The sequence below is a fragment of the Monodon monoceros genome, unplaced genomic scaffold (assembly GCF_005190385.1).
Source record: "Monodon monoceros isolate NGI ecotype Baffin Bay Population unplaced genomic scaffold, NGI_Narwhal_1 Super_Scaffold_18, whole genome shotgun sequence".
NCBI lineage: Eukaryota > Metazoa > Chordata > Mammalia > Artiodactyla > Monodontidae > Monodon > Monodon monoceros.
This window is the reverse complement of record NW_021703774.1, coordinates 81,416,454-81,441,504: the sequence shown is the minus strand read 5'-3', so window position 1 is coordinate 81,441,504 and position 25,051 is coordinate 81,416,454. Positions and strand designations below refer to the sequence as shown.

Here is a 25,051-nt window from a genome sequence, read left to right as displayed (position 1 = left end):
TTAAAGATTTTTTTAAGTTCTTCTTTTAAAATTATCATGCCATTTTTAATTAGAAAAAGACCTACAATAATGCATTAATTTGTTCAACAAATTTATTGAGTATCCCCTGAATGCTAAGTACTATGTTAGGGGCTGCATATACAATAATGAACAAGCCAGAACATGGTGAAAGACACTCTTAACCAGTTTATAAGGCATCTCAGAACTAAGATATAGACTTAATTACTGATAAAAATTAAAATATTCCAAACTTATTTGCAAAGTAGCAAAGCATAACCCTAAAAGGAAAGTGATTTTCTATATTTGGACAACTAAAAGACATATAGTTTCATAATCTGTCACCTTAGCATGTCTTCACTTCCATCAAAACAAGAAATTTACTAATGAATAAACAAAAAGATAGCTAATAAAATAAAATTCAAGTCTACTTTCCTCAAGCCTATATTTCAGAACAATCTCTCTCTAAGTTTATTCTCAACTTAGGGAGGGATAAGATGGAGATAGATATTAGGTAAGAAAGAAAAACTTGCTGAGATCCAACATATGAGGATCTGAAAATAGTGTCTTAGCAGAAGTGCAGATCTTCTTTAAAAGCAAGCAGCAATGCTTAGGATTCTGTTCCACTCTAAACCCAAAGGATATAGAAAAACCGTGAAATAACCAAACCTCAAAAACCCACTTAGCTGAAAGGCCATTTCCTGAGCAGACGACTCAAGCAAGCAAAAAACAAACTGAGGGTGAAAACAAAACACTTGTTTTATGTTTAATTACCACTTAATTTTTCACACTTCTTTCTACAGATACTGGAGGACAATAGGAGCATAATTCTTTTTTTTTTTTACATCTTTATTGGAGTATAATTGCTTTACAATGGTGTGTTAGTTTCTGCTTTATAACAAAGTGAATCAGTTATACATATACATATGTTCCCATATCTCTTCCCTCTTGCGTCTCCCTCCCTCCCACCCTCCCTATCCCACCCCTCCAGGCTGTCAGAAAGCACCGAGCTGATCTCCCTGTGCTATGCGGTTGCTTCCCACTAGCTATCTACCTTACATTTGGTAGTGTATATATGTCCATGCCTCTCTCTCGCTTTGTCACAGCTTACCCTTCCCCCTCCCCATATCCTCAAGTCCATTCTCTAGTAGGTCTGTGTCTTTTTTCCTGTCTTACCCCTAGGTTCTTCAAGACATTGTTTTTTCTTAAATTCCATATATATGTGTTAGCATACGGTATTTGTCTTTTTCTTTTTGATGAAGATTCTGTTGACTCATTTGTATCTTGTGGGAAGATCAAGAGCTGGGGAAGGGAAACAAGTCATTCAGCAAAGACTAGCAAAAACCTAAAAGAACTGAAGAATTTACAGTGAACCATTTAAACCAGTCTGACATAAACCCTAAGTGAACACAACAATTCCGTGCAGTAAAAGACTCATAAACACTTTATCAGAACCGTCAAGGGTGAGTTCTACTGGAAAGTAAAACTGCAGTGCCTGAAGAAGAGTGAGGAAGGAGCATCTCACTGCCTCCTCATCTGGCTAAGGTGTTTGTTCAGGAGGAAGATGGCAACAGGGAGGAGTGCCCTGATTACACTGTCACCTGTTCCAGCAAGAGGGAAATGTGCCAGTCTAAGAGGAAAGATCAGTGTCATGGAGGTCGGGAGTTCGATGACAAAGAATCTTTAACCAAAAAGAACGCGGGGGGATTATTAGGACAACATAAACTAGTTAATAGGAACGACATTCAATTTTCTCAGAACATCCTTCTTCCTGCGGGAGGCATGTTTTACCCTTGGAAAGCCACTTACCGATCTTTGCCTCAGTTTCACTACTCCTGCCTTCCCCTACATCCCCAAGGTCATTGATTTGATGTGGCCTTTGTGTATTATCCGTGAAACAGTCAGTACTTTGTAAGCATCCTCTTGGTTACCAAGGTCTCTTGGTCCTTTCTCTTCAATGACTCTCAAATTCAACCTGTCTTTTCCGTTCCCATGTTAACCACCATCCCCATTTCACAGCTGGATTCGTGCAGCGATAAGCTCTTAGTCATCTTCCTATGTATGTACCTTCCAATCTAGTCTCTCCTGGTAACTAAGGCTGGATAAAATTTCTTAAGAACTTTTTTCTTTGGCCACTTCTCGTCATTTCCCCAATTTTCACCAGGATAAAGCCATAAAAGCTAGTTACTCTTTTCTTCAAAAATCCTGCCCCTAACTCCATCTCACTATGACCTGAATCCCTTCAATATAAATATTTATATTCAGCTATAGAAGTTTTCTTAGTTTCTTCACATGTTCATTGTCTCTCGTAAGTTTATATAAAAGAGGAATTTATTCAAAAGAAAGCATATAAAATGCCCCTCACAGTTTTAAGCTTATCCAGGGCAATGATAGTGTCTTCTATACATTTGTGTAACCCACAGTGCTTCACATGGTTTTGAGCATACCTAAAATAGCTCTACTGTGATAAATAACTATTGTGGTTAGGCCTTGGTGTGAGAGCCACTCTGACTCACTCCATCAGTTACTCCAGGTCTCCCGCCTGGCACAGTCTCTGCTTATCTCTGGCTGGGCACCTTTGCTATGCCAGGAGCAGATGGTCCTTTCCTACGAGGAGGACTAGGAACCTGGCAAACAGTACTTCCCTGAATGCTGCTGCCCAAGCAGCAGGGCTATTATTACAAAAGGAATGATGCTATTACTGAAGCAGAGTCCATCCCCAAAGGGCTGCGATGGCTGGGAAAAAATGACCTCCTTTATCTCCAGAATCGACTGCTTGTCCTTTTAGAAATGGACACAGAGGAGGCTTATAAAACACTTCTAACACAGCTTGTTTGCTTTGCTCATGTTTTCACATCATCCACAACAGGAAAATCCCCTACCCATTTTCCAATCGGCTTCTTGTCACTACAGCATTCTGAGACCTCATCATGCTCTTCAATCCACCCGTCGTGAGCTTCATAGTCAGCTTCCCACATACCGCACAGGGAATCACACTCTGCCTTTGGTTTCAGAAACAGTCCTCAAGAGACAAAGGTCAACTGATACTTGCAATTGAAGCGATTTACCTTTTTTTTTTTTTAAATAGAGAGTTGGAGCTCTTAGTGAGGCTTGGAGTCTTGTTCAAAATATAATCAAACCTGAAGTCTCATCTTTCATTTGATTGTTTATTTAGTTTTCCTTCATTTGTTCATTTAATGAATATTTATGAGGTCTGTATACATGCAAGAGAATGGAGAAGAGGGGAGATACAGCAGTGAACAACAAATTGTCCTCATTCAAGGATCCTTTATTCTAGCAGGGAAGGTAAGTAAACAAAAAACTATAATTGAAGACCATTTGTGATAAGACCATAAATGTGGTGCAACCAAAATTATGAGAAGGCAGTCAGGGTCAGGGTCAGAGTCAGAAAAACAAAAAAACGAGAAGGCAAAGATCACTTCTTACTTGGATTATCTGGATAGTCTTCATGGAGGAAGTGACATTTGAGTTGGGTCTTTTTTTTTTTTAGGTTTAATATTAATTTGTTAATAGGGAATTCTATGCATTTTTATATCACAAATATTTAAAAATACTTCAACAACTGTATTTCCATATATTTTGCTTTCTTTTTAATCCTTATGCCTTTTTCTTTACACTTTAAAATTTTAATTTATTTTTCCCCAAACAAAATATAAAAGGACTCATCTCATGGAATGATTAGAATGCTAAAGTAGGAAACACAGTTTAAGTTTGTAACACAATGTGAGTGTTGAAAGAAGCTATTCACTAAAGCTCCACTCCACTTTTGTTTTTTGTTTGTTTTTTTGTTTGTTTGCTTTTTGTTTTTTATTGGTATGCGGGCCTCTCACTGCTGTGGCCTCTCCCATCGCGGAGAACAGGCTCCGGACGCGCAGGCCCAGCGGCCATGGCCCACGGGCCCAGCTGCCCCGCAGCACGTGGGATCCTGCCAGACCGGGGCACGAACCCGTATCCCCTGCATCAGCAGGCGGACTCTCAACCACTGCGCCACCAGGGAAGCCCTGTTTGTTTGTTTTTTGTTTTGTTTTTTAATTAATTTGTATTAGAGTATAGTTGCTTTACAATGTTGTGTTAGTTTCTACTGTAAAGCCAAGTGAATCAGCTGTACGTATACATATATCCCCTCTTTTTTGGATTTCCTTCACATTTAGGTCACCACAGAGCACTGAGTAGAGTTCCCTGAGCTATACAGTAGGTTCTCATTAGTTACCTATTTTATACATTATATCAACAGTGTATATATGTCAACTCCAATCTCCCAATTAATTCTGCCCCCTCCCTTCCCCCCTTGGTATCCATACGTTTGTTCTCTGTGTCTCTGTTTCTGTTTTGCAAATAAGATCATCTGTACCATTTTTCTAGATTCCACATATATGCGTTAATACACGATATTTGTTTTTCTCTTTCTGACTTACTTCACTCTGTATGACAGTCTCTAGGTCCATCCACGTCTCTACCAATGACCCAATTTCGTTCCTTTTTATGGCTGAGTAATATTCCATACAATGTGATGTATCACATCTTCTTTATCCATTCCTGTTGATGGACATTTAGGTTGTGTTCGTGTCCTGGCTGTTGTAAATAGAGCTGCAGTGAACACTGGGGTACATGCGTCTTTTAGAATTATGGCTTTCTCTGGGTATATGCCCAGTAGTGGGATTTGTGGGTCATATGGTAGTTCTATTTTTAATTTTTTAAGGAAGCTCCATACTTTTCTCCATAGAGGCTGTATCAATTTACATTTCCACCAACAGTGCAAGAGAGTTCCCTTTTCTCCACACCCTCTCCAGCATTTATTGTTTGTAGATTTTTAAATGGTGGCCATTCTGACAGGTGTGAGGTGATACTTCATGGTAGTTTTGATTTGAATTTCTCTAATAATTAGTGATGTTGAGCATTGTTTCATGAGTTTGTTGGCCATCTGTAGGTCTTCTTTGGAGAAAAGTCTATTTGGGTCTTCTGCCCATTTTTTGATTGGGTTGTTTGTTTTTTGGATATTGGGCTGTGTGAGCTGTTTGTATATTTTGGAGATTAATCCTTTGTCCATTGCTTCATTTGCAAATATTTTCTCCCATTCTGGGGGCTGTCTTTTTGTCTTGTTTACAGTTTCCTTTGCTGTGCAAAAGCTTTTAAGTTTCATTAGGTCCAATTTGTTAATTTTTGTTTTTATTTTAATTACTCTAAGAGGTGGGTCAAAAAAGATCCTGCTGTGATTTATGTCAAAGAGTGTTCTGCCTATGTTTTCCTCTAAGAGTTTTATAGTGTCTGGCCTTACATTCAGGTCTTTAATGTATTTTGAGTTTATTTTTCTGAATGGTGTTAGAGTGTTCTAATTTCATCCTTTTACATGTAGCTGTCCAATTTTCCCAGCCCCACTTATTGAAGAGGCTGTCTCTTCTCCATTGTATATTCTTGCCGCCTTCGTCATAGATTAGGTGACCATATGTGTGTGGGTTTATCTCTGGGCTTTCTATCCTGTTCCATTGATCTATATTTCTGTTTTTGTGCCAGTACCATATTGTCTTGATTACTGTGGCTTTGTAGTATAGTCTGAAGTCAGGGAGCCTGATTCTTCCAGCTCCATTTTTCTTTCTCAAGATTGCTTAGGCTATTCGGGGTCTTTTGTGCTTCTAAACAAATTGTAAAATTTTCTGTTCTAGTTCCATGAAAGATGCCATTGGTAGTTTGATAAGGATTGCATTGAATCTGTAGAGTGCTTTGGGTAGTATAGTCATTTTCACAGTATTGATTCTTCCAATCCAAGAACATGGTATATCTCTCCATCTGTTTGTGTCATCTTTGATTTCTTTCATCAACATCTTACAGTTTTCTGCATACAGGTATTTTGCCTCCTTAGATAGATTTATTCCTAGGTATTTTATTCTTTCTTGTTGCAATGGTAAATGGGATTGTTTCCTTAATTTCTCTTTCTGATCTTTCATTGTTAGTGTATAGGAATGCAAGAGATTTCTGTGATTAACTTTGTATCCTGTGACTTTACTAAATTCACTGGCTCCAGTAGTTTTCTGGTGACATATTTAGGATTTTCTGTGTATAGTATCATGTCATCTGCAAAGAGTGACAGTTTTACTTCTTCTTTTCTGATTTGGATTCTTTTTATTTCTTTTTCTTCTCTGATTGCTGTGGCTAAGACTTCCAAGACTGTGTTGAATAATAGTGGTGAGAGTGGACACCCTTGTCTTGCTCCTGATCTTAGAGGAAATGCTTTCAGTTTTTCACCATTGAGAATAAAGTTTGCTGTTGGTTTGTCATATATGGCCTTTATTATGGTGAGGTAGGTTCCCCTCTATGCCCACTTTCTGGAGAGTTTTTATCATAAATGGGTGTTGAATTTTGTCAAAAGCTTTTTCTGCATCTATTGGGATGATCATGTGGTTTTTTTTTTTTTAATTTACTTATTTTTGGTTGCACTGCATCTTTGTTGCTGTGCATGGGCCTTCTCTAATTGCAGCGAGCGGGAGCTACTCTTTGTTGTGGTGCACGGGCTTCTCATCATGGTGGCTTCTCTTGTTGTGGAGCACAGGCTCTAGGCACACGGGCTTTAGTAGCTGTGGCATGTGGGCTCAGTAGTTGTGGCTCACAGGCTGTAGAGCACAGGTTTAGTAGTTGTGGTGCACAGGCTTAGTTGCTCTGCAGCATGTGGGATCTTCTGGGATCAGGGCTGGAACCTGTGTCCCCTGCATTGGCAGGTGATTCTTAACCACTGTGCCACCAGGGAAGTCAGATCATGTGGTTTTTATTCTTCAATTTATTAATATGGTGTCTCACATTGATTGATTTGCATATACTGAAGAATCCTTGCATCCCTGGGATAAATCCCAGTTGATCATGGTGTATGATGCTTTTAATGTGTTGTTGGATTTGGTTTGCTAGTATTTCATTGAGGATTTTTGCGTCTATGTTCATCAGTGATATTGATCTGTAATTTTCTTTTTTTGTGATATCTTTGTGTGGTTTTTGTATCAGGGTGATGGTGGCCTCATAGAATGAGTTTGGGAGTGTTCCTCCCTCTGCAATTTTTTGGAAGAGCTTGAGAAGGATAGGTGTTAGCTCTTCTCTAAATGTTTGATAGAATATGGCTGTGAAGCTGTCTGGTCCTGGACTTTTGATTGCTGGAAAATTTCTTTTTTAAAGGACTCAAGTCTTTGTTTTTTTGTTTTTTGTTTTCTTATTTTTGGCTGCGTTGGGTCTTCATTTATGTGTGCAGGCTTTCTCTAGTTGCGGCGAGTGGGGCTACTCTTTGTTGTGGTGCACGGGTTTCTCATTGCGGTGGCTTCTCTTGTTGCAAGCACGGGCTCTAGGCACGCCAGCTTCAGTAGTTGCAGCATGCAGTCTCAGTAGTTGCAGCATGCAGTCTCAGTAGTTGCGACATGTGGGACCTAGAGCATGCCAGCTTCAGTAGTTCCAGTGTGTGGGCTCAGTAGTTGTGGTGCACGGGCTCTAAGGTGCATGGGCTTCAGTAGTTGTGGCTCGTGGGCTCAGTAGTTGTGACGCACGGGCTCTAGGAACAGGCTCCATGGGCTGTTACGGGCTTAGTTGCTCCACAGCATGTGGGATCTTCCTGGCCTAGGAATTCAACCCGTGTCCCCTGAATTGGCAGGTGAATTCTCAACGACTGCATCACCAGGGAAGTCCCTGCTGGAAGATTTTTAATCAGTTTCAATTGCATTACTTGTGATTGGTCTGTTTATATTTTCTGTTTCTTCCTGGTTCAGTTTTGGAAGGTTGTACTTTTCTAAGAATTTGTCTATTTCTTCCAGGTTGTCCATTTTATTGGCATATAGTTGCTCATAGTATTCTCTTATGATCCTTTGTATTTCTGTGGTGTCAGTTGTAACTTCTCCTTTTTCACTTCTAATTTTATTGATTTGAGTCCTCTCCCTTTTTTTCTGATGAGTCTGGCTAAAGGTTTATCAATTTTGTTTACCTTCTCAAAGAACCAGCTTTTAGTTATATTGACCTTTACTGTTGTTTTCTTTGTTTCAATTTCATTTATTTCTGCTCTGATGTTTATGATTTCTTTCCTTCTACTAATTTTTTTGTTGTTGTTCTTCTTTCTCTAGTTGCTTTAGGTGTAAGGTTAGGTTGTTTGAGATTTTTCTTGTTTCTTGAGGTAGGATTGTATTGCTATAAACTTCCCTCTTAGAACTGCTTTTGCTGCATCCCATAGGTTTTGGGTTGTCGTGTTTTCATTGTCATTTGTTTCTTGGTATTTTTTTATTTCTTCTTTGACTTCTTCAGTGATGTCTCGGTTATTTAGTAGCATATTGTTTAGCCTCCATGTGTTTGCGTTTTTTACAGTTGTTTTTTTTTCTGTAATTGATTTCTAATCTCCTAGTGTTGTGGTCAGAAAATATGCTTGATATGACTTCAGTTTTCTTAAGTTTACCAAGGCTTGATCTGTGACAGAAGATGTGATCTATCCTGAAGAATGTTCTGTGTGCACTTAAGAAAGTGTATTCTGCTGTTTTTGGATGGAATGTCCTATAAATATCAGTGAAGTCCATCTTGTTTAATGTGTCATTTAAAGCTTGTGTTTCCTTATTTATTTTCATTTTGGGTGATCTGTTCATTGGTGAAAGTGGGGTGTTAAAGTCCCCAACTATAATCGTGTTACTGTTGATTTCCCCTTTTATGGCTGTTAGCATTCGCCTTATGTATTGAGGTGCTCCTACGTCAGGTGCATAATATTTACAATTGTTATATCTTCTTCTTGGATTGATCCCTTGATCATTATGTAGTGTCCTTCTTTGTCTCTTGTAATAGTTTTTATTTTAAAGTCTATTTTGTCTCATATGAGAATTGCTACTCCAGCTTTCTTTTGATTTCCATTTGCATGGAATATCTTTTTCTATCCCCTCACTTTCAGTCTGTATGTGTCCCTAGGTCTGAAGTCAGTCTCTTGTAGACAGCTTATATATGGGTCTTGTTTTTGTATCCATTCAGCCAGTCTGTGTCTTCTGGTTGGAGCATTTAATCCATTTATATTTAAGGTAATTGTCAATATGTATGTTCCTATTATCATTTTCTTAATTGTTTTGGGTTTGTTTTTGTAGATCTTTTTCCTTCTCTTGTGTTTCCCACCTAGATAAGTTCCTTTAGCATTTGTTGTAAAGCTGGTTTGGTGGTGCTGAATTATCTTAGCTTTTGCTTGTCTGTAAAGCTTTTGATTTCCCTGTTGAATCTGAATTAGATCCTTGCTGGGTAGAGTAATCTTGGTTGTAGGTTTTTCCCTTTCATCACTTTGAATATATCCTGCCACTCTATTCTGGCCTGCAGAGTTTCTGGTGAAAAATCAGTGATTACCTTATGGGGATTCCCTTGTATGTTATTTGTTGCTTTTCCCTTGCTGCTTTTAATATTTTTTCTTTGTATTTACTTTTTGTTAGCTTAATTAATATGTGTCTCAGCATGTTTCTCCTTGGGTTTAACTTGTATGGGACTCTCTGTGCTTCCTGAACTTGGGTGGCTATTTCCTTTCCCATGTTAGGGAAGTTTTCGACTATAATCTTAGAGACAGGTCTCTCAGATTGTCTTCATTTCTTTTCATTCTTTTTTCTTCATTTTGCTCCGTGGCAGTTATTTCCACTATTCTATCTTCCAGTTCACTTATCTGTTCTTCTGCCTCAGTTATTCTGGTATTGATTCCTTCCACTGTATTTTAAATTTCAGTTATTGTGTTGTTCATCACTGTTTGTTTGCTCTTTAGTTCTTCTAGGTCCTTGTTAAACATTTCTTGTATTTTCTCGAGCCATGCCTCCATTCTATTTCCAAGATCCTGGATCATCTTTATTACCATTACTCTGAATTCTTTTTCAGGTAGACTGCCTATTTCCTCTTCATTTATTTGGTCTTGTCAGTTTTTACCTTGCTCCTTCGTCTGCAACATATTTCCCTGTCTTCTCATTTTGTCTAACTTACTGTTTTTGATGTCTCCTTCCCACAGGCTTCAATGTCATTGTTCCTCTTGCTTCTGGTGTCTGCCCCCGGTGGTTGAGGTTGGTCCAGTGGCTTGTGTAGGCTTCCTGGTGCCTGTGCTCTGGTGGGTGGAGCTGGATCTTGTCCTTCTGATGGGGAGGGTCACGTCAGGTGGCGTGTTTTGGTGGGTCTATGAGCTTAATATGACTTTAGGCCTGTCTGCTGATGGGTGGGTTTGTGTTCCTGTCTTGCTTGTTGTTTGGCATGAGGCATCCAACACTGGAGCTTGCAGGCAGTTAGGTGGGTACAGGTCTTGGAGTTGAGATGGAGACTTCCTGGAGAGCTGTTGCTGATTAATATTCCCTGGGGCCAGGAATTCTCTGGCAGTCCAGCATCCTGGACTCGGGTGCTCCCACCCCAGAGGCTCAGGCCCAACCCCTGGCTAGGGAACCAAGATGCTGCAAGCTGCAAGGCAAAAAAATAAATTAAATAAGGTGGGGGGAAGAAAACAGACTAACAAAACCCAAGACAAATAGCAAAGACAAAAACAAACAGTAACAACAACAGTTTAAAAAAAAGAAAACAAAGGAACAAATAAAACCCAAGACAAATGGTAAAAGCGAAACCAAACAAACAAAAACAAAAACTAGAAGCACACACACATACAAAAAAAGAAACAAAAACAAAGGAAACAAAACACAAGAGAACAACCAGACAAATAAAAGAACCCAAAAAACGAGATCAAACAATTAAAAACAAAACTAACAAAAACAAGAAACAAAACAAAAGCAAATGCACACACACACAAAAAGCAAAGAAAACATAAACACAAAAATGATTTTAAAAAGATTAAAAACAAAACATAAGAAGGAAAAAACAGAAAACACCAAAAAAGAAAAGTAAAAGCAGAAAAGTAAAAAACATAATAAAAAAATTTTAATAAAAAATAAAATAATAATTTTAAAAAACAGAACAAAACATTAAAAAAAATAGTAATAATAATATTTTCCTGGGGTCTCAGCTGTCAGTGTCCTTGCCCCCACCGTGAGTCACAGCCAACCTCCACTTCCCTAGGAGGCCTCCAGTACCTCTGGGTAGGTCTCTGGACCCACTCTGGGCACTGTGTCAGTAGCTCAGACTCTGACCTGGCCCAACTGTCACTTGTATTTGCCCCCAGTCTCAGTTGTGGGAACACTCACTGTCCATTCAGATATTTCATATATGCAGGGTTTACCAAGTTGATTGCGGGGATTTAATCTGTGACTTGTGCAGCTGCATGTAAAGATTTTCATTCCTCTTCCTTAGTTGCCCCGCCCCTTGGGCTCAGCTGTGATTTTAGTCCCAGCTCTGCACATGCGCCACCCACAGGGGTCTGCTCCTGAAGCTGCCCTGGAGCACTCGGGTCTGCCCTGGTGACGACAAGATGTAGAGGTGGCATGGCTGCTGGGGTTGTGGGAGCCCCGGAAGTGACAGGTGCGCAGGGTTTGGGGGGTTGGCAGCTGTGAGAGATCCAGTCCTGTCAGTGAGGAGGTGCCCGGGGAAGCCGGTGGCCATGGGCATGAGAGATCTGGGCCTAGTAGGAGCCTTTCCCAGCACTCAGTGGCCATTGTGAGAGGATCAGCCCTGGCGGAGGCCCTTCCTAGTGCCCAGGGGTAGGCACGAGAAAGCCAGCCACAGTAGGGGCTTCTCCTAGCACCTGGTGGCAGGTGTGTGCGTGCAGCCTCTGTGGGGACCTTTCCTAGCACTTGGGGGGACAGGGGGTGGCGCATGGGAAGAGAGAAGCTGCAATGGCGGCTCCACCCCCTGCGTGTCACTCAACAGTGGCACCTGGCTTCTGTGGCAGTCCAGGTTTCCTCCATAAGCATTCCGGTTGCAATTGCCTCCCTCCCGTCCCCTCAGTCTGTCTCCTCACAGCCAACAGCAGTCTTCTCCCTGGGTTTGCTCTCCAATACCCACATTCCAGCTCCCAGCCCTTGTGCACACCAGCAGACACATGTCCCAGTCTGGGGCACGCAGGGATGTGGCACAGACCATCTGTGTAGGTCACACTCTGTCCTGTCCTGGCTGCCACAGACCAGCCATTTCACCCTCCTCTGACAGCCTCAGATGTTCCCCTTCTGTCCCAACTGATTTCCATGTTGGTGAGGGGGCTTCCCCAGATGTAGGAACCTCTCCTCTTCCTCAGCTCCCCACCAAGGGGCACAGGCCCCATGCTGCTTCCTCTCCTCTTTTTCCCTTCTTTTTTCTTTCGTCCTACCTGGTTATGTGGGGATCTTTCCTGTCCTTTCCAGTGTCCAAGGTCTTCTGATGGTGTTCAGCCGGTGCTCTGTGAGAATTGTTCCATCTGTAGATGTATTCTTTTTTTTTTCCAGTTTAAAAATACTTTATTGCCAAAAAATGCTAACCATCATCTGACAATGCAGGGTTGCCACAGACCTTCAACTTGTAAAAAACGCAGTATTTTCAAAGCACAATAAATTCAAGAGCAAGAAAATGAGGTATGCTTGTATTTCATTAGATTTCCTAATAGGTTCAACTAGTTAAAAACAGACTTAAGAACTAACTTGGTAACTGGTGAGAGCAGAAAGACATAGGCATAATAGAGAGTAGACCTGTAGGGTAGAGTACGCTTGATGTTATGAGCACCTGTCTATGTTTTTTTTTAATTTTTATTTTATATTTGAGGATAGTTGATTCACAATGTTGTGTTAGTTTCAGGTGTACAGCAAAGTGATTCAGTTATGCATATACATATATCTATTCTTTTTCAAATTCTTTCCCAATTTAGGTTATTGCCAACATTGAGTAGAGTTACGTATGCTATACAGTAGGTCTCTTTTGGTTATCTATTTAAAATATAGTAGTGTGTATATGTCAATCCCAAACCCCCAATTTATCCCCCCCTCCACCTTTCCCCTTCGGTAACCATAAGTTTGTTTTCTAAGTCTATGAGTCTGTTTCTGTTTTGTAAACAAGTTCACTTGTATCATTTTTTTTAGATTCCACATTTAAGTGATATCATATGGTATTTGTCTTTCTCTGTCTGACTTAACTTCACTTAGTATGATAATCTCTAGGTCCATCCATGTTGCTGTAAATGGCATTATTTCATTCCTTTTAATGGCTGAGTAATATTCCATTGTATATACGTACCACAATGGATTTTCGTTATCCATTCATCTGTTGATGGATATTTAGGTTGTTTCCATGTCTTGGCTCTTGTAAACAGCACTGCAGTGAACATTGGGATACATGTATCCTTTCCAACCATAGTTTTCTCTGGATATATGCCCAGAAGTGGGATTGCTGGATCATGTCCTCTGCGTGTTCTCTCTTCCTCTCCCTTTGTAGGAAATGTGACTGGAAACAGTAACTCCACGTTTATTTCCAGCGGGCAGGTGATGAATTTCAAGGGCAACATCATCGTGGTCTACGTCAGTCAGAACTCGCAGGAGGGTCCGGTGGGGCTGGGCAGCGGCACAGGGGAGCCGGTGGGCTGCCCAGTGCAGGAGGAGAGCCCGCCGTGCTGCGACTCGTTCGCTGGCCTCGTGCCGTGCTTCCCGGATAAGTGCGCAAGCCTCGAGGTGGGCCCAGGACTGCAGGAGCGAGGCACCCCCGGGCCCAACAAGGCCTTGCAGCCAGTGCAGGAGCAGGGGGAGGCTGAGGCCAGCGTGCCCCAGATGCAGCACTGAGCAGCCGAGAACCTGCTGTGGTTCACAGCGCCCCTTGGAGCCTCGATGCAGCCGGGCAGGCGCAAACCTGCAGGCCTTCCAGCCCGCCCTCTGCGCTGCGCACGTCGGGAGCCTGTAGATGTATTCTTTTTTTTTTTTTTTTTTTTGCGGTACTAGGGCCTTTCACCATTGTGGCCTCTCCCCTTGCGGAGCACAGGCTCTGGACGCGCAGGCTCAGCGGCCATGGCTCACCGGCCCAGCCGCTCCGCGGCATGTGGGATCTTCCCAGACCGGGGCACGAACCCGTGTTCCCTGCATTGGCAGGCGGACTCTCAACCACTGCGCCACCAGGAAAGCCCTGTAGATGTATTCTTGTTGCATTTGTGGAGAGGCAGAAACTCCACATCCTTCTACTCCTCCACCATCTTGAAAAACCCCCTTGAGTTGGGTCTTGAAGATGTGAGTAGAGCCTGAGAAAAATGCTCTACACACATGTAGAGCCATAACAATAGAAAGGGCAGTTGGGGCCAGACCCTGGGGGAACTTGAATACCAGGCTGAAAAGTCAGGCTCTATTTGATGGGAAATGGAAAACCATTGTTTTTTTAAAACAACTTTATTGAGGTAGTGTTGACATACAATAAACTACACATTTCAAAGTGTAGGTTTGATAAGCTTTGGCACGCGTAGACAGTCATGACACCATTGCCACCATCAAGGTAATGAATATATCCAATTATCTTCAAAAGTTCCACTGAAAGATTTTAAGAGAATGATAATCAAAGCAATGCTTTGGGAAAATGATAGTTTTTAAAAAGTAAATGCCTCCTTCTGATACATTTTTTTAAAGTCTCAAAATCTCCTTCAGTGGCATGTAAAATTTCAAAATGAATTATACCATATCGAAAACTGAATCAGAACAAGGGACAAAGAAATCACAGCTTTGGCCAATTTGGTGGCAGTATATGGGACAGACTGGAATGGGGCAAGCTTGCAACAGGACAATCAGTTGAAAGCACAACTAGAAGCCTTCGCCAGTAGTCCAAGCAGGGACAAGAGTCCCTATAAACTCTTGTAGGGAGAGTCAGGACAAAAAGGAAGGAATAAGTGAGAAAGACTAACTGGGGGAGTAGGACTGGAGGGAGGGAGAAGGGAAAAATGACAGGATTTGAGCTAGTTGGATGGCAATCTGGGAAAGTGTGGGGATAAGAAAGGTTGATAGAAATAAAGAATTAGAGTTTGTGGATATGGGTTTAGCAAGAAGGAAAATAAGTCAGACATAGGAATCACTCACATTGAGGTGAAAGGTAAGGTAAGATTGGCTTGCCTTTGTGGGAGACAGAGTTAATGGAGAGAAAAAAGTCAAGCTAGAACTTTATGAATTCCAAACCACAGGGGCTCCAAATTGTTTAAGCAGTGCTTAAAATATTCCAGGCACTGGGCTAAGCCCTTGACAAAGTGTACTGTATCTTTTGTCCCTCACAATAACCCTATTGTGGAAACATAGGCACAAGGAAATTGGATTACTTGCCCAATGTCACATGATTTGTCTATGGTGAAACTAAGTTGTTAAAATCAGACAACCTAAATGCCTTCTTGATCTCTGGGCTACAGTGTCTTCTTCTTGCAGCCCAAATCACTTCAGCATTCCTAGGATAAAGGGTGGCCTAACAACAAACACAACACCCAGGCCAGAGCTGCTTTACCCATTTGCCTGGTATACTCCCCAGGGGCACCATATCCTCTATCTCAAGATACTACAGTATAGGGGAGTTCCCTGGTAGTCCAGTGGTTAGGACTCTGTGCTTTCACTGCTGTGGCCTGGGTTCAATCCCTGACTGGGGAACTAAGATCCCGCAAGCTGTGTGGCATGGCCAGAAAAAAAAAATACTACAATTTATTTTTTTCCAGTTTTATTGAGCTATAACATTGTGTAAGTTTAAAGTATACAGTGTAATGATTTGATATACAGATATAGTAAAATGATCACCATAACAAAGTTAACATATCCATCATCTCACATAGCTACAATTTGTGTGTATGGTGAGAACTTTAAAAATCTACTCTCTAAGCAACTTTTAAATATACATTACAGTATTGTTAACTATAGTCACCATGCTGTACGTTACATCCCCAGAACTTTTCATCTCATAGGAAGTTTGTATCCTTTGACGACCTTCACCTGTTTCCTCTACCCCCCCCCACCCCCGACCCCCTGCCCCTGGCAGCCACCAATCTGCTCCTTATTTCTATATCATTCAATTTAGATTGCACTTGCTGAGAATTAGTTCAAATGCATAGAGAGAAGAATTTTATTTCATGAACAGAACAGCATTAGTCAAAGTGAAAATAATGATTTCACTTAAGAGGTCAAATACCACAAAACTCACCATGCTGAGTTTACAGTAATGTAAGGGACAAAGGAATACATCAAGTGTCTTAAATTGGTAGCAAAAACAGATAATTTCTACTAAAGAGAAACATGAAATCTCATTTCTGGATTACTAACCCAATTACGATTTATCGAAGAATAGAGGAAATAGCATAACTTGAAAAAGTCAGAATACATTAACAGCACTACAGCTTTATTTCTGTGTATCTAGGGGAGCCAGATGGCTGGCTGGGTGAAGGGAGGGGATGTGGTTAACTTTGTTAAACTTTAGCCAAAGCCATTAACGCCTCTCTTAAAAAAATAGGTATAGTAATGCTTTAGTAGTGATTTTCTTCTTGATGTTCAGGTAAATCGTCTGGTTTGGGGACTTAGAGATGAAGAAGTCTCTATTTGATGACTGCCTACTAATCTATGAGATTATTAAGAACTGCTATGAGATAGACCATAGAAACCATATGTTTTACCTCCAATCACTTGTGGCAGGGCCAGGGAAATGTATACCTTCTATCGAATACTCAGGAGTCACAGAGCTCCTTTTGCCAAAGGTTCTAAAGAAAGTGTGGACTATGCAAAAACTAACAAACACTCAGACTAAATTCTGAAAAAGGAGTTATCCTATCTACAGCTCTGTTTGGAATTATCATGATTGCAACAGAGTTTAAATTACACAAGGAGAAATGTTCATTTAGCTTTAGAGCAGGGGTCTGCAAACTTGAAGGGCCAGATAGTAAATATTTTAAGCTTTACAGGACAGGCTATATGGTGTCTGCTATAACTACTCAACTCTGCTGCTGCGATGCTAAAACAGCCATAAATAATATGTAAACAAGTGAGTGTAGCTGCATTCCAATAAAACTTTCTTTACAAAAAAAAATTTTTAAAGCTGTGGGCTGATTGGGCCTGTGGGCTCTAATTTCCCAACCCTTGCTCTAAAGTGACGGTTCTCAAAATTTATGTGTATATTAGAATCACCAGTGGATCTGATTAAAAAGTTAGGAACCTGGGCCCCAGCCCTCCCCTACAGAATCAGAATCTCTAGCGGATGGGGCCTGGAAATCAGCAACATATAAGGTCACATGCAAGTGGTATGTAAACTGTACTTTGAAAAACACTGTGGTATGTAGCTAGCCTCATCTAAGCTGGGATGGCCCTACTGTCCCAGAAGTGGGCCAGCACTTCCTGCATCCTGTGGCAATAAAAATGCAGCAACTGTTTTATTGCTCTTTGGCCTTCCTAGTAGAAGAGCAGATGAACAAAGTGCTATTTTTTTTGCTTCCAGCCTTGAAAATACATAAAATAAGTTGGCTCAGGTGAAATTAACATGAGATTTAGGTTATGAATTTAAAAGAAAATCCTCAACTTAAAATAACAAGGTTTTCTAACCAAAGATCTCCCTGAAACCCTTTAGACTGCAAAATTAGTAGACAAGATCCTTACCAGAGGGCAGGACTAAATCTGAAGGAATGGTTTACTGTGTGTTCCCTTTTCCCCACAGTATCTCCAGCAAATGCCTGCCCTGTTGCCTGGAATTCCACTACTGACGAGTCACTACTTTAAGTCTGGAGGTCTTTGCTTCAACAAAACCTCATTAAAACTCATGTAAAAACAGAAAGTATAAAATCTCTACAGACCTCTGGGAGCTGCTCCTAACTTTAACAATCAGTAGAAAACAGGTTATTCAGCTAAGTTCAGTTCTGTCCAAGAGAAAGAAGGTTTTGATTTGGTTGTTTCTGTTTAAATTGCCAGAGATCAATCACCCGATCAGTCAAAGAAGATCAAAGTTTTTCAGGCTGGAAAACGGCTCCACCTCTTCTTCAGCTCTCCAGATTTTCCTAGGAAGGACAATGAATATCCTACAGTCAAAGGAATGGTCTTCAGGAACTCCTTAAAGAAGCCAGAATGACCCACAGATAACTCCAGGGAAGAGAGCTCTTACTAAGGCTTCTGCTGATCTTGGAAATGAAGGGGAGTGCTCTAAGAGAGCAGATGTTCTAATGATTACTAAGACATGGACTTAGAATGCCTCCTACCGTTACCACTACAGCAGATGTCACTAACCGTTTTTTTGTTAGATAATAGTAAGATGATTCTGAACTTCCTCAACACACACCCAAAAGATGTTAGGGAAAAAAGACCCAGAAATTTACCAGTAGAGCAAAGTCACACTGAGATTAGAACTCCACCACTAACATACTTCATAGATGATTATGTACAGGAAGTGGAAATTAGCTTGACAAAGTTAGCAGTCAACATTTTAGGCAGCCTGGCTCTGGGGTCCAAGACCCACTGGCTGAGCTTCTGACTCCTCCCCTTTTCCATGGCAAAAACATCCCGGCATTTTCAGCAAAGTTGGAAGGCCAGTTTCCCTGCATGGTTTCCAACTGATGGAAAGAACCACGAATTGGAGTCCCAGAGATTAGTACAAAAACAATGCAAATGTCTAGCAAAGCCAGGGGCCCCAAAATACTTACCCAACCTCCCTGGCCCTGGATATACTCTCGGATGGCAGTGTTCCCAATGATCATATTTGTCATGGGCGTAGCCACCTGTCTTGCTATCTCAGGAGTCATGCGGACCACACGTTCAAGAAGTTTCACTGACACTGCCAGAAAGGCTCTCTCATAAGCCAAGCTGGAATCCTGGGCACACCAGGCCTTGCTGAGAGAATTAACTGTGTCCTGAAGTATAGCTCCTGCCTGGGGTAAGATATGGGATCTATCAGTGGAGTATCACTGAAAAAGTACAGTAGGCTGCAGGTGTAGGAATCCAGTAAAGCAAGTGTTTCTCAAAGAGTGGCAAGTGCACATTGGTTGTATCTAAGGTAATCTTAAGAAGTAGATGGATATAATTCAAAAAGAGTCATGTACCACAATGTTCATTGCAGCTCTATTTACAATAGCCAGGACATGGAAGCAACCTAAGCGTCCATCCACAGATGAAAGGATAAAGATGTGGCACATATATACAATGGAATATTACTCAGCCATAAAAAGAAACGAAATTGAGTTATTTGTAGTGAGGTGGACGGACCTAGAGTCTGTCATACAGAGTAAAGTAAGTCAGAAAGAGAAAAACAAATACCATATGGTAACACATATATATGGAATCTAAAGGGAAAAAAATGGTCATGAAGAACCTAGGGGCAGGACAGGAATAAAGACACAGACCTACTAGAGAATGGACTTGAGGACATGGGGAGGGGGAAGGGTAAGCTGGGACAAAGTGAGAGAGTGGCATGGACATATATACACTACCAAATGTAAAACCGATAGCTAGTGGGAAGCAGCCTCATAGCACAGGGAGATCAGCTCGGTGCTTTGTGACCACCTAGAGGGGTGGGATAGGGAGGGTGGGTGGGAGCAAGACGCAAGAGGGAGGAGATATGGGGATATATGTATATGTATAGCTGATTCACTTTGTTATAAAGCAGAAACTAACACACCATTGTAAAGCAATTATACTCCAATAAAGATGTTAAAAAAAAAAAGAACAGAAAAATAAAGTAGATGGATAAACTTTTCTTACTTTAGTATTTTTAATTTATTGTAATGGGTATTAGAAAAAACCTAAGCAGCCAATCAAACCCATGATTTGCTCAGGATGAACAAAATGATTAAAGGAAAAACAAAATGATTTGAAAGAAAAATACCAAGTACATCATAGCAGAGTTGGTCAAATTCTAAAGGTATGGCTTGAATGACTGAAGTCTGGGAAACTCTAAAGTAAAAAATAGATTAGCTTTTCCTCTTTCTCTTTCCTTCCCCAAAAGTTCTATCCAAGAGTCATTAGATGGGGCTGAGTAAGGTCTATTGTGGTGTAGTGTAGGGGAGCCACGGTGGTCAAAGCAGGGTGTCAGAACCTAAACAAGCCGAGAAGGGCATCCACGGTGAGAGTACCTAGATCCTGGCTTCCAAATAGCATTCTCCATTAAAAGAAACTAGAGCTCCCTGGCGAATGGCTAATTTCAGGCTGGGGCTTGGAAAATACAAGATCTTCTGTCAGAAATTAAAGAAGTACTCAGAGAATGATAGGGACATGCCAAAAAGACACAGTCCAGGTTGAAAGGTGGAAGCTAGGGCAATTTGAGCATACAGATAAATAATAATAGTAACAGATTACAACCCACTGAATAAAGTAGGAATTCATGGGTCCACGTTGATATAAAAAATAAATAAATGAATAGATTAAAATTTTGGTGAGAAATGGGGCATTTACATGGTTTCAAAGGACTTCCCTACAAGACACTTACTAATTAAAGGTGAAAAGATTAACTTGACAGTGAAGAAGCCTTGCAGACACTATTTTAAGTGATTAAAGTTAACACCAGTACTGGGACAAATTGAAATCTGCACCACTTGATAGGATGCAGTGAAATGAACACAGCAACACTTCTGTGCAATTCCTACCAAAGGCACATATCCTGTATCGATTCAAGAGGAAATATCAAACAAACCCAAGTTAAGGGACATTCTTCAAAATAATTGGCCCATAATCGTCAAGGGTCAAGGTCATGAAAATCAAGGAAAGGCTGAGGAACTATTCCAAATTGAAGGAGACGAAAGAGACATGACAACTAAGTGCAATATCTGATTCTGACCTAGATCCTTCTGCTATGCAGGTGACCCTTGAACAACTCAGAGGTTAGGGGAAACAATCCCCTGCATAGTTGAAAACCTACATATAACTTTATGGTTGGCCCTCCGTATCTGTGGTTCCACATCTGCAGATTCAACCAAGTGCAGATCGTGTAGTACTGTACTATTTATTGAAAAAAAATGCATATAAGTGGACCCATGCAGTTCAAACCTGTGTTGTTCAAGGGCCAGCTGTAAGTGAAAGTCTGAGAAAATCTGAGCGGGATCTGAGGATGAGATGATAATGTATCAATGCTAAATTCCTGGTTTTGATGGTTAGACTGTGGTTATATAAGAGAATGTCCTTGTTTGAAGGGGGTGATGGAACAACATGTTGGCTACTTACTCTCAAACGATTCAACTTTTCTGTGAGTTTGAAGCTGTTTCCAAAATAATTTGTTTGTTTGTTTGTTTGGGGGTTTTTTTGTTTTGTTTTTTTTTGTGGTACACGGGCCTCTCACTGTTGTGGCCTCTCCCGCTGCGGAGCACAGGCGCTGGATGCACAGGCCCAGCGGCCACGGCTCATGGGCCCAGCCGCTCCGCGGCATGTGGGACCTTCCCAGACCGGGGCACGAACCCGTGTCCCCTGCATCGGCAGGCGGACTCTCAACCACTGTGCCACCAGGGAAGCCCCAAAATAATTTTTTTTAATTAAAAAGTAAAAGTAGATCCAGCTACCAGCTACCGAGGAAAGCTTCAGTGCAAGCAATTAGGCGTGATAAGTCCAGTTCTGCCTGAGCTGCATTCAGTAGGAAGATAAAGCATAATGGTTAAGGGTGTGGTTCAGCACAGAGATACAGAGAATAGATTGGTGGTGACCAGGAGATAGGGCGAGGTCAAAATGGGTAAAGGAGGGACTTCCCTGGTGGCACAGTGGTTAAGAATCCGCCTGCCAACACAGGGGACATGGGTTCGAGCCCTGGTCTAGGAAGGTCCCACATGCCACGGAGCAACAAAGCCTGTGGGCCACAACTACTGAAGCCCGCACGCCTAGAGCCCGTGCTCCACAACAAAGAGAAGCCACTGCAATGAGAGGCCTGCGCACCACCACGAAGGGTAGCCGCCGCTCACCACAACTAGAGAAAGCCCACGTACAGCAACGAAGACCCAACGCAGCCAAAAATAAAATATTAATTAATTAATTTAGAAAACCAAAAAGAACCAAAATGGGTAAAGGGGGTCAATTTTATGGTGACAGAGAGAAACTAGACTTTTGGTGGCAAGCATGCTGTGGTGTATACAAAAGTGGAATTATAATGTTGTACACATGAAATTTATGTAAAGTTATAAAGCAATGCTACCTCAATTTAAAAAAAAAAGTGTGACTCTGGAATCAGTCTGGGTTCAAATCCTAACTTCAACACTTACTAAATAATCTAATTACTTATTTCCCTATTCTTCAGTTTCCTTATCAGCTTAAATGGATACTAAGTCAGAAAATACTTTTTGAGGGCCTATTGTATATCATGTTCTGTTCTAGGTTGTGTGAATATAGCAGTGGACAAAATGGGTTAAATGTTTGCTCTCACAGTGTTACACACAGATGAGAGAGGTTGCACTGTGGATAAGAGTTTCTATAATGCCTCATAGAGTGGTGTAAGGATTAAATGAGATAATAAACGTAAAGCATTTAGAATACTGTCTGGCACATGGTAAGTGATGAGTTAACATTAGCTGTCATTATTGATATTAATCAACAACCTCTTCTAGAACATTGCCTATGGTATTTATATCCCACACAAAGTCCAGGAATCAGGACACTGATGAAAAGCCAGATATGCCCTAGTGGCTGCCGTACTTATCCTTTGTTGCGTCGGATTTGTCAAATGCCTATCCTTCCTGTATATAATTTTATTGCTGGACCTTGAGGAAAAAAAGATGTCCACTACCAGCAAAATAAATATTAAAACAGGTGCATAAAAGAATAAAATGCTTTACCAAGAATAAAATGCTATATATATACTCTATGCCATTAAGCACAGCTCTGATGAAAAACAAATAGAAACAATCTGAAGGCTGATCAGCCTATGCCAAAAGCTCTCCACCTCAATACCACCTAGGCTTTGATTAACTGCTAAAGAATCGGCAGTTGAAGAATTCCTGCTGTATCTCCTTGGATGCATTAAGCCCCCAAATCTTTCACAGAACATTTCTAGTCACAGTCATATAGGAGTAGTAAGAGAAGGATATCTGAAATAGAAAAAAAGCAGCAAACAACAGAAGGAAGTAGCAGAAACTTGACCTGTCCCTGAATGGTTTCTGCGATGATGTTTTTGGCAGGAGCTTCCAATTCTCCATTGAACTTGTCACCCAACATCCGAAGGCGACCAGCAATGATGGCCACATCAAAAGAGCAGACCTCTCCTAAAACAGAGGGAACACAGGCACATTCGTCACAATGCTTGAAGGGATGGCAAGTCCCAGGAATCTGGGCATTGAAAAAAGTTCTCTAGACTTTTTAAACAATTTGGGCATCATTCTCTCCGAAGAAAATCTTCAATATTCTGTCAACACCAATAGAAGACAGAAAATCTCCCTTCACTGGGAATCTCTTTCCCTTCTATAAAGACTTCAGATATTGCTGAAAGCTTAGAGCTTACCTTTTGAAACTTAAGAAGAAATAAGTAAGAATATTCAGATTCTCTTGTTGACCTGCAATTACCACCTCAGGCCAGGAGCCTTACCTGAATCTAGTTCGTCTGCACAATGTAGGGTCCGGTTAGCAACCTGACAAGTGGGACCTAAGAAGTCTGTGAGTAGAGAGTCTATAATGCATTCCGTTTGCTCCTCAAAGGTTCGGGGGCTCTTCATTTTAGGTGTTTATGGCCAAGTTTTGCTTTTCTACAAAACAAAGCAGTTTTCAGCTCAGAAGGAAGTCAGAAACACTGGTAAACCAGATGTGTCCCTCTTGTAAAGTTACTTAATGGGACATGGAGTCCTGGAGCCTTTCCCACCACCTGTCTTCAAGACAGCTGCTCAGAAATATGGGACTTCTCTGAAGAGCTCACCCACACACAGCTAGGGAGGTTTGTTGAAGACTTTCAGTTCCTTATCTCAGAGCCACACCCAAGCCAGTACCTAGGGTTAATGAATAACTTTAATAGTTAGATAGCCAATCTAGAACTGAAAGAGTCAAGGAAGAGCTCTTGGGCAACACTGAGAAACTTCCTGCTGGGTTCTGGGTATGGTGTAATTTAAAGAAAGAAATTTTGAAGTTCTATTACACAAGCATTCAACTCCTGACTACGGCATTCATTTGCCACTATCACACACCGATTACTTACTGAGTACCAGTGTGTAAGAAACTACACATACTTGGCACTATAAATAACCCAGAAAAACGACACAGATACAGTTCCCATCCTCATGGGGTCATACTTCAGCATGAATGACAGATATTAAATGACTAATCATATAATTTCTTGTGCTTATTAAGATATAGTGTGTTACTACAGTGTATAATAAGGAAACAAACCTGGGGGTAAGGAAGGCTTCCTTGAGTAGTAACATCTGAGACGAGCTCTGAAGGACAAGCAGGGATTCATTAGGCAAAGAGTAGGAATAAGACCATTCCAGATGGAGGGTATAGGATATATAAAAGCTGAAAAGATGAATAAGAATTTGGGCATTTGAGGAATTGTAAATGGGGACAACACAAAGTATTTCACAGGGAAATAACAAGGATTAAATAAGATAATGTTATGTGGAATGACCCAAGAGTATCTGACACACAGCAAGTGTTAAATATCTTCCTTTTAGCCCAAGGTCTAATGACCAGGATTAAAAGGGATCTGGGATTTCTCTAATAGAATTAATTGGGATTTTCCTAATAGGGTTGGACTCCATTGTCGTTTTACAGGTTCTCAGGATTGGACACTTCATAGTGGCTGCCTTCTTAATGTAACTACACCTAGATTCTGGGTTTGTATCTCAGAAGCAGCACTCAAACCTATCAGCCCTTCCAGGTATTCTGACCTGGTGAACTAGTAAGAGATTCGAGCATAAACAGTAAGTTAGTTGTTCAAAGTGGAATTTCTAGCTTGCAAGATAATCAGAGCCAATCTTCTGCTTTCTATTCCATTCTAAAAAAAAACCTCATAAATTCCTTTCAGACTAGGAACAGGAATTATGTAGCTGAAGGGCCATTTTTATTTGTCATTATCAATCATTAGGGCTGAAACTTCAGTTTCTACTAAATAGCTTTCAGACCTCTAATGTCAGAGATAATTCTAGGTCAACCTCCTTTCACACTAGAGTGAGCCACTGGCAAGTTAAGGATTCCAACAAGTACATTTATGACATACTCCCAAAATAATATACAAAAACAAAAAATTATAAGATACTATCCAACTGGTGTTAAATAGCTTGCCCAAGGTAAGTGGCATCAGTAAGTGGCAG

The 25,051-nt window shown here is 41.0% G+C and overlaps 1 protein-coding gene across 1 annotated transcript; it reads right to left on the bottom strand.

Annotated features, from left to right (window-relative positions):
- Positions 1 to 15,858: 15,858 nt before the first annotated feature.
- Positions 15,859 to 23,644, bottom strand: BCL2L15 (BCL2 like 15). Its single transcript, XM_029229828.1, has 4 exons — positions 23,338 to 23,644; positions 22,896 to 23,017; positions 18,491 to 18,715; positions 15,859 to 17,851 (listed from the first exon to the last, which is right to left on the bottom strand). Exons 1-4 carry the CDS (start codon positions 23,462 to 23,464, stop codon positions 17,834 to 17,836), a joined length of 492 nt encoding a protein of 163 aa, XP_029085661.1. The 5' UTR covers positions 23,465 to 23,644; the 3' UTR covers positions 15,859 to 17,833.
- Between the last annotated feature and the right edge of the window lie 1,407 nt (positions 23,645 to 25,051).

Coding starts and splice junctions, on each gene's coding strand:
- BCL2L15 (XM_029229828.1), bottom strand. CDS start 23,464: ATGAAGAGCCCCCGAACCTTTGAGGAGCAAACGGAATGCATTATAGAC. Junction 23,018..23,337: donor TGCAGACGAACTAGATTCAG/GTAAGGCTCCTG, acceptor CCTCTGTTTTAG/GAGAGGTCTGCTCTTTTGAT. Junction 18,716..22,895: donor CAGAAACCATTCAGGGACAG/GTCAAGTTTCTG, acceptor ATCTTACCCCAG/GCAGGAGCTATACTTCAGGA.